This window comes from Vanessa tameamea, chromosome 12, assembly GCF_037043105.1.
Source record: "Vanessa tameamea isolate UH-Manoa-2023 chromosome 12, ilVanTame1 primary haplotype, whole genome shotgun sequence".
Lineage (NCBI taxonomy): Eukaryota > Metazoa > Arthropoda > Insecta > Lepidoptera > Nymphalidae > Vanessa > Vanessa tameamea.
Window position 1 is genome coordinate 8,984,255 of NC_087320.1, and position 14,390 is coordinate 8,998,644.

At 31.9% G+C, this 14,390-nt stretch overlaps 1 protein-coding gene across 1 annotated transcript in view; it reads right to left on the bottom strand.

Annotated features, from left to right (window-relative positions):
- Positions 1-273: 273 nt before the first annotated feature.
- Positions 274-14,390, bottom strand: part of LOC113393042 (uncharacterized) — a 28,637-nt gene continuing 14,520 nt past the window's right edge. Inside the window, exons 2-4 of the mRNA XM_026629737.2 lie at positions 8,706-8,762; positions 2,475-2,697; positions 274-2,352 (exon numbers count right to left, since the gene is read on the bottom strand). Of these exons, the coding sequence (XP_026485522.1) occupies positions 920-2,352; positions 2,475-2,697; positions 8,706-8,756 (1,707 nt within the window). The 5' untranslated portion in view covers positions 8,757-8,762 and the 3' untranslated portion in view covers positions 274-919. The remainder of the gene's footprint in view (positions 2,353-2,474; positions 2,698-8,705; positions 8,763-14,390) is intronic.

The window sequence follows — 14,390 nt, forward strand, 5'->3', positions numbered from 1 at the left end:
AAGCTCACCGTGTACAGGCGGCTTGTAATTCCATCCATTACACAAGTTTAAGGTTTTGATGGAAGGGAAACGGGTATCATGACACGAGTCATCGTATCTAAGATACATAATTCTAAAAGGTAAACTATTTTAACCCGTATTTATATTTACACACATATCCATTACTGCTGCTGTTCTGATTTATTATTGGTAAAATATAGTCGTCACGTTAATTGGGTGGTTAAAATAAAATTTACACAATCGTATATTGTTTAGATATATTCGATACTACATTTGTTCATGCTGTCGTTACATTATTCGATTAAATTAGCGAAACAAACAAAACGTCAGATATATCGATAATATTCGATATGAAATATATTTAACAATTTATAAAAGTCATTATAAAATAAAACAAGAAACATAATCAAAAATTATAAAGAAGGAGAGGTACTCAGGTGGTAAAGTAAATATCGTAGCTAGTAAATAGGTAATGACTATTACAAATCTTAATTAAAAAATAAATAATATTAATACTAATGACAAGTTAATTTAAATAATTACAGCTAACGGTTTACCTAAGTGATGTATACCACGTATTTGATTTTCCGTTGCCCCTGCATCAAACACAGTTCGACAAGAGGTAACAGAAGATTGTACTTGAAGTTTTAATACTACATTTGGGCTTATTAAGAGAGTTAGTAGTTTATTAGAACATACATACATTGTATCCTTGACCTGGAATACAACTCAACTGAAGCCTCTAGATGGCATGATATTACAATATTAATTAAGTAAATCACTTTTTGTAATTTAATGATAATTAATCTACAAAATTTTGAACTAAATTACTTGAGCACATCTAACAATGTATTGGCATGGTCATACTTCAGTCTCATTACGCTACTATTTACAAATTAAATTATAAAAGCATTACACGTTACGAGTAAAATCGACTTTTAGAAATAACATGTGGTCCTGTCGTCGGGTGCGGCCGTGGTAGAGTAGCAATCGCAGCGGTTTTCTTCTTCAGTTTTGAAATAGGCCGCAGTTTGAAAAATAATACGGCAGACATAGCGCTAGAACATATTAATGTGGCAAGAAGAGCGCCGAGTGTTACAGCAAACCCAGGGGTTGTCATACAAACAAGACCTGGCGTAGGTACAACTTTAGGAGCTGTGTTCTCTTCTGAAGGATCTAAATTTAAGTCACCAGCAGACACAACACGAATAACTCTATTTACGCCAACTTCTTTTTCAGGGGATGTAGCTCTACGTTGCCTTCTGACCCTTCGTTCGTCCCTTCTTATTTCCACACTAACTGGGTAGGAGTCAATTTGTGGAGGTCCGTATTCAGCGTGAGGTGCAATTACATTTTGACCACCATCGGAACATTGTTCGGGACAATGGTATCTACAAATTTGTATTGTACATTGGAAGTGAACTTCCATTGAATCTGGGAATTTGAATGCTTGGAAATGTGCGTATGATAAAACTGATGCGCTTGCCCCAAAGTTCTTTATCTTTGTAAATCTTGACATAAGCTTTGGTCTGGTTACACAGCCTCGCCTATCGACTAATTGTATAGGAGCGCGTTGACCATCGTGGGCTACACAATCACGAACTAACATATCGAACTTCGCGTCATCGTCTTTAATTGCTAAGACCATTGTCATCGTTTGTCCAATCTTAACGAGCCCGGATACTTCCGAAGCCCAAGGTCCCTTTCCGACCTGAATTTGCATCCAGCAGCCAACATTATCACCGGCAAAGTCAGCTCGAACTACATCTAACATATCTACTGGGAACGGACGGAATGTAACTGCCTTTTCATATTGATCGTGCCATGTACAACGTAGTTTGCGTGCTTGATCCCATACCTCTTGTACTTGTGGATCGTATTGTATCACTATAACGTTTTCGAAATATGTTCCGGCTGCAGCTACATCGCCACGGTATCTCGGATCTCCACTGCCAGCTGTACCGCAGGCGTGAGCACCAATTTCGAATGAAGCTGATGTTCTGCCTAGATTAGGTGGAAGATGAACACACTGGTGATTTGAATAATGACCCTTTGAGAAAACTATACCAAAGAATGGTTTATCGAAACTAAGAAACACTCTCATGGCATTTTTTTCACATTTAACATCCAGTGATAATATTTTGGGCATATCAGGAGCTGGTGCAGGCCAAACATCTCCAGTTGTACTAAAAACTTTGTCACTTGCTGAAGTTTGAGCGTCGGCAGGAGGTGCAGGTGGGGGTGGGGGACCTCGAAAACCGGAACCAATTTCATTTTTGTGATGATTAATTGGAGGACCAAGCGCGAATGGTTTCGAATGAATTTGATGATGATTGGGAATCCTTGGCATACCTGAAAAAATCAAGTTCTGGTTATTTTTAATTCAAACTATTACAAGAAATAGACATTTTACGCAACATATAATTTTTTTTTTCGTTTTTATTTAGCATGAAATATTAAGATGATAAAATTACCTATCGAGTGGTGTGGCTGGTGATGAGGTGGATTCTGCCGTCTGTTATGAGGAGGAGGAACTGGTGGTGGTGGCCCGTTATATGCATGACTCGGTGTTTCCCTCTCTGCTGATTCCATAGCCAGTTGATCGCTAGATGGCTCTACTGCATTGTTTGAATCGGGACTGGGTCCACCTCCGCCGCCGCCGCCTTCATTAGACGTTTGATCGCTGAGAGTTCCGCTCTGGAAAATTAAAAAAAAATCTATTAAAATTTATTTTTTAATTCACAATACAATATCACTATTTAATTACTAACAAGATCTGACGTTTTTATGTACGGAGTGTATATGTATTATATATATAGTATTGTTATTCAAAGAATTTTGAGAGAGTCTAATAACGACGTCATATTAATAATATCCATATCAAATAAGTTTAGTCAGTTTCTCTATTTTTTGACAAATTCCGTTTAATAATTAATTATTTTACAAAAAAACGTATAAAAATAATTCAAGTGATAAATTTCTCATGCAAACATTATTTTATAAAAGATATGTTTCACAAACACTCAATTCGCAAATGTTTTACTTATTTTGCAATGTAATAATCGTTAAGTTTATTTTAAAATAGTAATTTTTTATTAATGTACTAACTAACGTTATTAATAAATCAGTTGTTTGTCAAATTAAAATTTATCTAGTCATTTGATTTTTCAAATGTTTATTTATCAAGTGTATGTTTATTTATGTAAAATTAGCTCTTAATTTGGCTTGTATAATTGTGATAAATACAATTTTAACTTAACATTGTTTAATCGTTTGTTTCCTATTGAAGTAAGTTGTTAGCGTCGAATGGGATTTGATACTAGCTATAAAAACTAATGATCCTTATAAACCGAATGTCTTATCTGCAAGATTTATTTGATTGTATTCATTTTAAATTATATTCCATTAATCATTAAACTGTGCAATTAGTTTGGGATGTTTTGACGTTTTCAAAGTTCCAAAAACGAGAAGAAGAAAGAGAAACTTTACGAAATAATAATTTGTAAGATAAAGTTAATTTTCTATATCAGTACGCCACAATGAATATAAAAATACAGGCGTGTTAAGCCTCCAAATTCAATGTTTAAATCGTGTTAGTCAATATTGTATCATCAAACTAAGTATTAGATATGAATAAATGTGTTCTTTAGGCGCAATAAAATAATTTAACAAAATATTAGACATCCTTTTATAATTCGTACCTACATTATTCTGACATAAAAATGATATGTTTTTGTAGCACTACAGCTTTCACTAGTGCGCGTGGGCAATATTTTAAGTGTTATTTAATTCGACACACTAACCTTTTTAATATCTCTCAAACCCAGCGACAAGTTATGCGACAACAACCAAACTCATGTTCTGAGTTGAAACAAAACTGACAAGATGACTCTCGGATTCCAATTTCCTCGACTTGAATAGAATCATCATATTGTGAAAGTTGCCGTGGTTCTGGTTTTCATTTGATTTAAATCATCGCTCAATTGACCGCTCTGCTTTCAGAATATACATTAAACTAGTTATGACAGATTTAAACTTTACCATTAATTATATCTTGTTTTCCAAGCGTCGTGTAAAATTTGGCCGAAGTTATTTGGGTGGTCGGAATAAATGGTAAAGAGAATTTATCGAACCGGTCATAATTTTTCAATCAAAAAATGTATCGTCGCCTATCAAGGAACCTAGAATTATCGAATCGTCAAAGCTTTTGTAACTCTCATTTGTTTCGCCTCGGGCTACGAAATTAGAAAGCATTGGTTCCACCTAAGTGAGGAACGTGGCTTTTTTTTTCATCAATAAAGATTTATGAGTGAGTGTATAAAGGTTCATCCTCCAAGCCGACCGTTGAATCCAGTAATTATTCATGATTGGAATCTGGATGGACATGTCTCAATTGTTCCTACGCGTATTAATCTTACGTAACGTAATATAAAAAAGAGAAAGTTGGAACGAAAAAGAAATTACGCTATTGAACCAGACAGTCATTATTAACAAACGATTCGGAGTGTTGAGCGTCATGTAACATTGATAAGATTGTTCCTTCTATCATTAATATTCACTATCAAATGATCTAAGTTATTTAAGAACGACAATACAATATTATATTTACGATTTGGGCGAAAATTATAAAATCATCATAATCGCTTCAAAAATAATTCTATTTTTAAAATTTGTACTTCTTTCTTTCGAATTTGTTAAATAAATAAAATGTTATTTCTTCTGTATTAATGGCATAATTTAAATTAAAAAAAAAAATTAGAATAAAATTAAAGCGTTAAAGTCAAGCTCAGCTGAATGACGCTGAAGTATGTCAACGCGTTGGAACTCGTTAGAGCAAGGTAAGGCTATTCAATATTAACTTATATATTATAAGAAAAATCACACTAGATTAAATATAAAAAAAGGTATTTAAATTATTTCATATTTAGTAAAATACTTATTTGAAAATAGAACATGATGAAATATCGATCGCATAATATGAAGGCTTAGTAGTGCTTGAAGTGTTACATATAGTCTAGACTAGAATCAAGATGGTAACGTCCCTACAGTCTGAGCTAGTGGAACGAGATCCGCTTACGAGTATACGTTGAGGAGCGGCCGTCAAGTGCAGTGTGTCACGGCGCGGTCGTTGATCTTGCCGGACTAATTTTACTTTCATTAAATCGCTATCGCATCGCTAATTCGTGACTCTCGGTTTGTTTAGTAGTTAATATGTGATCATATTAAATATTTAGCTTTGTCAATATATTTATATTCTTAGAGAGAGCCTTAGTTTGGTTGATCATGTTAGAAGGGGTTAATTTGAATATAACTTTTAGAAAGTTTTTATATTCTAGATCGAAAAGGAGCTAAAGCATGTTGAAATATTATCATTAATCATGTATTTTTCAACCTATCAGCGCTCATTAGGGTACAGTCGTAAAAATTTGAAAATGGAATGATGAAAATATTAAAACTATCCGCTATAAAATGGTAGGGTGTAATTAATACAAAAAACTTCAAAGAAAGATGTTGTAGGACAATACCTAGAATGACAAGCAGGATTTCAAGTTCAATGTGTGTCGTCGCTGTAGGTCGCGGTGTGACCGACCGGCGGGAAAGCTGACTTTTACTCTTACAACACCCATCTATTGTCACAAGCTCGTAGCCTTTGCTGAGGTACTTTACGTCAGAATACCGACTATTTGACTAAGACCTTTTCGTTTAAAAAAATACAGAAGACTTGGCTGTATGACAGAGTGCTTTGTCCTCGAGTAAAAAAATTGTGAATTTAAAAATATACTTTACACGTAAATATATCCGTAACCGGTAGTGTTCATGTAAATAATTTAATCGACGCATAAAAAGAATAACAACAACGTCAATATGACATTTTAAATGGAAAGATTATTCTGAAGAGACATTTTAAAAATATCTCGCATAAATTGATATCACTTGTAAATATGTATAAGATGTGAAATTATTTAATTTAAATATATTCTCGGGAAAGTATGTAAACTATTGTTCACATGTATAGATAATTACTGAAATCAGAACGACGGTTTTTTTTAAACTTCTCAGTATCGCAGTCCACTGAGTGTTGTTTACAAGATTCAGTTACAATGATACCATTTAAGTTGCCTGTTCTTACTGGCATCGACTAAACAAGAAAATAGTGTACATAAACGGAACTAGACCTACCCGTCAGTGCGTAGTGGGTCAATGACCATATTCGGCGCTTTTACCCGTTGACCGGATTAGATTCTATCTGGTACTATTTCCTCGTGGAAGGCCTGCCCTACCCTATATTGTTACTGATATCTCATTAACTTTTTTCAGTATCCAGCTGTTCTACATATACAATAGTTCTACCCATCTCAACGGTACAAACGATATTAACACATTCACATTCTATACAATCACCATCGGAATACACGTTACTCCAATCGAAAGGATAAACAAACCATAGATTTTCTTATTTCATTTGATTTTTTAGTTCTAATATGTAGTACGAACAGTTCTTGGTTAATATATTTTTATTTATAATACAACTACTTACCCTCACTTTAATTTTAATATTCCAATATTCTAATAAGACTTCGCCGTCATACAAAACGCATTTTTTTTTCGCGAATCCAGAATTAATGTTATGGATTATACGAAATCTCCTCCGATAATGTCTCGTCCATTTATTATCAAATTTGTTTTTGTGTCTTTAATCACCCTGTGTTTTTAATTGGCTGTAGTGTATTAACTCTCTGTAAAGATCTTTGAATATAATAAAGTGAGCGCAACCTTATTGCGAGTTATATGCTTCTAGCTTATATAATAAGAATGACTACTGTGTAAATAGGGATTTACTACATTGAATTGAAAATCGTGATGTTTTAAAATGTTAGTATTTTATTCACGACATTATTGACATAGTCCGATCATAAAATAAGTAATATATAAAATACATATATGTATTTTGTTAAGGAAAATAATCATAAATTTTATGTCAATTATATATTCAGATGTGTCACACGATGTCTTGTTTTAATAAAATAATATACGAATTCCAAACCGTTAGTTCTAGAGGTTGTAAGTAAAATTAAGGTTCAATTTATAGCTTCAAAAAGTCGTATGTTGCCGTATTTTCATTTGTGTAACTAATATTTTATCTACACGTACATATATATAATACCTAAATAGGTTTCATTCATTTCCTCTTAAGGAACTCATTCCCGTGCTTAGTTTTCTGTAAGAGATAGTAACATGGAACAAAAGTATTTTCTGTTAATATATAAAATAAATGTATCGAATATAAACGATCAATCGCCCTCAAAAATGTTGTGAAAAGGACAAAATTTCCGCGGCTATCTAGTGATGCGCCGTAAAAGGTGCTGTATGTCGATTAAAAATCATTAACTTTCAAGCACTGCTATATTTAATTTAAAACTGAGTAATAGTTTCAAAGTTATTACATGTTATTGTGTCTTTAAGCTTAACTCGATAAAAAGCATATTAATTAATTAATTATTATAGATAATTCAATCAATTTTGAGAATTAATTTGATAGTTTCTAGAAACTTAATAATATAGTGCTGTAACTATGCAAAAAACTAATTTAATTTTTAATTCAAACGCAGTAGATCACATTAATTAAGACTGTTTTTAATTAAACGAACAAAAGTATTTATATTCATTTTAATTAATAAACTTATGTGTGTAAATATACAATGGGCACCTAATCGGTTATTACGTGTATTGTACGGTTGTAAAAATATAATGACATCCGAAATGGTATAGCAAATAGTTATACGTAAATTAAAATAGAATTATACATATATTTTTAGGCATATTCGTATCTTTTTTCTTTTTAATATCAATACCTGCCTGTGTCTGCTAGCAGTTTAGAAAAAAGGTAATCTATTATTTGTCCACCTAACACAATTACTAGTCCTTCCTAGTAACTTACTAGTTTTTGGTTCATAACCAGTTTTAGATAAAGCCCGTATGTAACACGATAAACATTTTTTTTAATTTTATTTCTCAAACACTGATATTAATTATCTGTGGTATTATTGTCAAAAAATAAACAGAGTATGTTATGTGTATTTTCACAACATAATTCGACTTACACTTTCGATTCTAACCAATCATGAAATAGCTTAGAATGTATGGATATCTGTGAACAGCATGTACGTGACCCTGCAGACATTTCAAAGTAAACGAGAGAAAGTTTTCTAGGAAATCTTGACATCTTTTCTAATAAATGTATATTCTACAAATATAAATTACGAAAAAAAAAGCTATCATAGTGTCATATAATACGTTGTTTTGTATTAGGTGCCAGCGGTAAATATATGGAATGTATATGCAGTACTTAACAATGCTTAGTAACTAAATAATGCTTTAAAACATGGCGTATTAAGATTTTATTTATTGCAATTGCCGTTTGTCAATTTTCGTGTGCACATCACTGAAGTGTGCGTGCGCGCGCGCGCGCGCGCGTGCGTGTGTGTGTGTGTGTGTTGTGTGTGTGTGTGTGTGTGTGTGTGTGTGTGTGTGTGTGTGTGTGAAAAGAGCTATAATATTTTTGTGCCGTTAAAATTTTATTCCAACGTTACAATATATATATTTAACGATAACGATCAATAGAAATTTCACAAAAAATTGACTTGGAATTTTCACTCCAAGAATAATGTTAACAAAGTTTATTTTTTATTGTCATAATTCCTCACCATGTGTAACACGAGGAGGATGCCTATAGCAAGCCCGCGTCTCTGTCGCATCGTGATCTGTGGACAAAAAATATAAATATTACTAAGGTGCGTCTGTTTGTCGCAACGAAAGTTCAAATATTTGACCTGTTCTCTTAGTTTAAAGGGAAAGTTTCCTCATTCCCGGGAGATATTTGAATATAGAATTTAATCTGATATTTTTTAGCCTTCTTTTCCGATCGTGTTATACCTTGTATAAAAAACAATGAACCTTTAATTCTATCGATTTTACTAATATAATGAGAACGATAAATAACAGATTTGAATACTTTCGAAGTTTTTGTTAACAGTTTCGGCTAGACGTACAAATTGAATGTGCAAATATCCTGAGTATGATAACCGTTACAAAAATTGCTTCCTCACGGAAAAATTATACATATTTGGATTATTCCAAACTAACCTAGACATTTATTGATATATATTTTATTCTGTTGTTTATTTTTAGTCTATATATATATATATATATATACATATGTAGGAGATGGTATGACTGAATAATTCCTACTGATACATGATGAGGGTGAACGATTAAATCTCTCGTTTCATTATACTCACTGATGACAGGAGGCTAGTTCATATTACGCCCCGAAAATCGTCTACTATTTATTCTTGAGAACATTCTACATTCTATGCAGTCATCATTTGTACAGAGAGTAGCTATTTTTATTTGGTTCTGTATATATTTAACTAAGATACTTTATAATAGATCTTTTGTCAATCAATTTAAGTTTGTTGATAATACATTCTAGAATACTTAATAAAATTATTAATTGGGAAACATTTTATTAACAGTAATGGTAGTATCGTATACGATTTATATGAAGTTGTATTCACGCGTACTCAACTATTCTTCAGACGCCGCGTAATTTTACGCCACCGAAGAATTTTTTAATAACGGCCGTCCCAGTCTCCCATAATAAACCTAGTTTGTAACAAAAGTACATTTGTAATTGTCTTTCTCATCGAGCGGTCCCGCCCATTGTATTTCTGTACCCACAAGACAAGTTCTTATTTAATTGTAACTAGGCTTATTATTTGTATCAGTTTAATACTTTAATGATAACAAGAAAAGGTATTTTAAATTTTGATTAGTAAAGATTTAATCTTTTTAAAAAAATATATGAAATTTAAAGACTTAATTACATTGTTCAGCGGTTGTTTATTTAAACACTCATTCCACTCTGTCTGTCTGTCTGTCTCTCTCTCTCTCTCTCTCTCTCTCCCTATATCATCATTGATTTGACATTCAAAAGAATAATAATAAAGATAGAGCATTCTTAGTTGAACATCACTTAATAAAAACATTTATAAGTAAAGCTTTAATCTTTACTGAGATTCAATCAAGTAAACTTCGTATTAAGTTGATTGGTCTACATTAATTAAGAAATAAGTTTACTCAGTGACTGTGAAATTAAAGCAAGATTAAATAACTTTGATATGTGACATATGTGTTCATATATATCTCCGAGATAAATAGTAGATGAGCTTTCAAGTGTACTGACAGGTTGGAAAACAGGGGTCAAAGGCGTATAAGTTACCGTCTAGTGATTACGATCGCCAGACATTCGTTTCGCGAGCTCCGAGAAAAGTGTTATTTAATAATTCGTTTATTTCGATGTTATTAACATGACAGCTCACAGTGATAAGTCAGATAATAATTAACTTATTAATGTTAAAACTGACATTATATACAGAAATTTTTGTTATCAAAATTAAATCTGCTCAATAAGTGTCAAAGCATTAACTCCGCTGTAATTTTTAGTTTAAATTGAATTGAATGACGTTTCTCATCGTTAAATCATAAACAGTCGAGAGAAAGTTTTCAGTGTTCAGGGAAAGTTCAAAACAGACAATTAATACAAAAATTATCACTTAATATAAAAACAAACATACTTAACAGCTAAAAGATTAAAGATGACGTTCGATCAAGGACAAAACAAACACATTAAAACAATTCACACACATACAAATATATAATACGTTCTTTGGTTATAAATATCGGCAACGTGCAAACGAAAAGGGCTTTCGGATTCAGAAACTTGAAATCGAAATTATTAAAAACGATTTCACTCTTTTTTCGTAATTAATCAAAAGAGCCCGATTAACATGTGTAAAACACGATTATAAATGGCGCAGAAACAAAACAGGCGGCTGCCAGATTTAATTGGAAGGAGCAGAACAGTCGAAAGTGTACATGGGCATACAGATCGACTTTAATCAACGAATATTTTGGGCGTTCCAGAAGAATGGGCTGGTTTTGATGCAAGTAGGTCGTGGGACTACCACGAGAAAGTATTTTCTTGAGTACCGGATTGCCGGAACTCTTTGAGAGGAACTTTAATGTTTTTTTTTTTCGTGATAAGCAATGGAATGCTACATAATTGGTATTGTAATTATTGTGTAATTGTAATAGTTAATGCTTTCTTTTTAACTTGAGTTATTTTTGTAAACTGTTTTGTGTATATTAAAAAAATATGTTCAATCTCTGTATACATTTTAACATTCTCATTTTAACTATTTCACAGCCCATGAAACTTTATATATCATTAAAACATTATTGTCGCCGTAACATTAGTTTAATGCCCAATATAATTTATAAGAGATTCTATAATTTTCTACTCTTTCTCAGAAAGTGTAGATGTCACTAATATAATTTAAGTTTTAAGTATTGTTTGGTCTACAAATCTCACCATAACCAGTAATAAGTTTTACTAATATATATAAAAAGTCTACATATAAATCTTTGGTACCTAGCATCATAATGGAATGGAAAATTGTTTATGAAAAAAGTATTTTTTCCATTAATCGATCCGTAGAATGGATTCAATCATGACTGTAGTTTAATTTCCGTTTCACGAAGTCGGTTAACTAATAAATGTAATACGAAACCTCATAACATAAAATCATTATACAAATCGGACAACTTCTTAACAGCTGGTGTTATATCGAACATTAGGGGTGATTATGTTTATGGATGTGTCGAAAATTTAACCAATTACGTAAACGAGTATTTATTACGACTTTCCAGTTAATAAAGAAATGTAATAAAGAATTAAAATTAAAATAATCACCGATATCAGATTAGGATTTGATTATATACAAAATAATATTCATAATTTCTCCACTTTGTTATTTACTAAGATTACGTAATGCTACTTCTTAATTTTTCTCTATAGTAAATGTGCTGCCAAAAGATATGTGGGCCGAAATAAGTATTTTATCTGGCATCTGCGATTTGATAGATACGTGCCAAGCAATAGATCGATCTACATTTATCATTAATACACTACTGCAGTGCGATTCTATAGAAAATCACTTCGTATCTCACTCGTAAAATGCCACTTACGGTGATACGTCATTTTGATACGTGTGTCCTATAAATTTTATAATTATTCTAGTCAATGTCGCATATTAATTTTTATGCTCGTTTTTTCGGTTCTGCAGTGAGTGTCGAATTACTTTTTAGAGAATATATCTACAGATAACACTGAAACGTTTCTTTATCATTCATTAACTTTTTCCAGATAATTCTGATCACTGGATAATAAGAAGATTATATGAGGCATTTATTAATAATAGCAAATTTATTTAAAACAAACGAGCAGTGACAGTTTTATATCGTTGTTAAAGTCGAACTATAGTTTAAAAATTAATCTATGGTTTAAAAATATTTAATAAAAATTAAAGCATTAGTCTGAAACTATATCACTGGTGGACAGAGACCTCATTTTCGCCATGACATATATTTTTAATTTATATAACCATGCTCCCCCAATGTATGTTTATAGGTAATAGATATATGAAATGTTACTATCGTATTAAAAAAACTTGAAATAATAAATTACCTATATTAAATAGCTTAATAGTTTTATATGTTCGATATCTGGCAACATTTAATTCCACTACGGAAGGGTCTTATACTCGTATACTATATAAAACTACGCGCAACAACCGCAAAGTATTCATGTGTTTATAATTCATCTATCATATCATAACATATCATATCATCATCAAAATGGAATAAGTGTATTTGACGTAAAACTTAGTGTTGGTATATACTAATTGATCTTAGACTTCGACACTGATTGATCATCATCGTTAGCGTACATATATTATACTTATTTGAATTTTCATGGATGGTATTTTCACTAACTCTATTGCAATTCTCCGCTAGATGGCGCTGTAGCACAAAAACTTCTTTTCCAATCAACCGATCTCTTGAATCAGAATATATTAGCGCAAGTCATTTTTTTATATATTATTATTATTTTGATGTACAGGCAAATCAGCCATTTCATGGTGACTGGTAACCATAGACCAATACCTACATCACCAATGAGCCAACAACCTTGAGAGCTAAGATGTTATGTCCATTGTGCCTGTAGTTCCTGATACCAGTGGTCACACAATCAAAATAATACTAAGTATTGCTTTTCGAAGCTAGAATATTTGATGAGTTAGTGGTATCTATCCAAAACCTTGCACGAAGCTCTGTCACCAAGTATCGGATAAACCAATGATTTATTGCCACATATGCATTAACTGCATATTAAATGTTCATTTACTTGGATATTTGGATTCGTTAACAGCATCTTCGAGATTTCCTTTTAATCCGTACATTTTTATTGATAAACTTATCGCAATAAATATGAAAAGGCGCGCTTTAATTTTGAAGGTTCCATTATCAATATCATTCAATTAGCGACGGGTAGCTCCTCATTGACTTCATTGATACAACTCTGAAATTCGAATACAGCACGACATGTAATCTTGACAGTTATAACCACAATTAAATATAATAACGTAATAAACAAACAATTCAATTTAAATTGTACACAGTCTTCCTTAAGGCTTTATTTCAAATAACAATTTTATGATTCAATTTTTGAATGTAACCACTAAATCCAGTTTAATTGCAAAGAAGTTTAGATCCTGTATCTTTATCTAAAGGTACAATTTTAAATGCACGTGGATAAGTCTTGTTTTGTTTCATTAAGCGCTTCGAAGATTGTTGTGGCACTTTACGCTGATACTTTAGAGCGTGCGCAAGTTAAATTGCCATGCGCCATTAAACGGCGTTGGAGACATTTACTGTAAAATAAAAAATAAAAGATAAAAGATACGAGCATATGTTTTACGCACGCATACAATTAATGATTATTCATTGTCGTTTGGCTTTCTTGTAAGAAGACATACATTTTGTATTTAAATAGATAATACAGTCGAATATAACATTTTTTGACTGATTTAAAATGTAGCTGTAGATTTTCGGTTTTTACAGCCAGCCTAGCTACCGTTTTACAAATTAAAAGTATTGCGACCAAAAAGCGGATATCCTATATACTTTCGAAATTTTATGAGATATATTAATTTATTATTTTGGTTCGAAAGGGTGATGGATATTAAAAATTAAAGACACGACTTGCATAAATAACATTCCCTAACGTAGTTTACACCTTTTTTCGCGCATATGGAACCTTGGCCTTCGATATAGACCTTAGGGTATCATTTATTTACAGCCAAGAATAAAGAAGAAGAAAACAAAAGCATCTGTTTAATCTGCACTTAATATATATTTTCTATTCATACACTAATTCAGTACCTTAAATAATTAATTAAATAAGTAATTATTTCGATTATTATTCG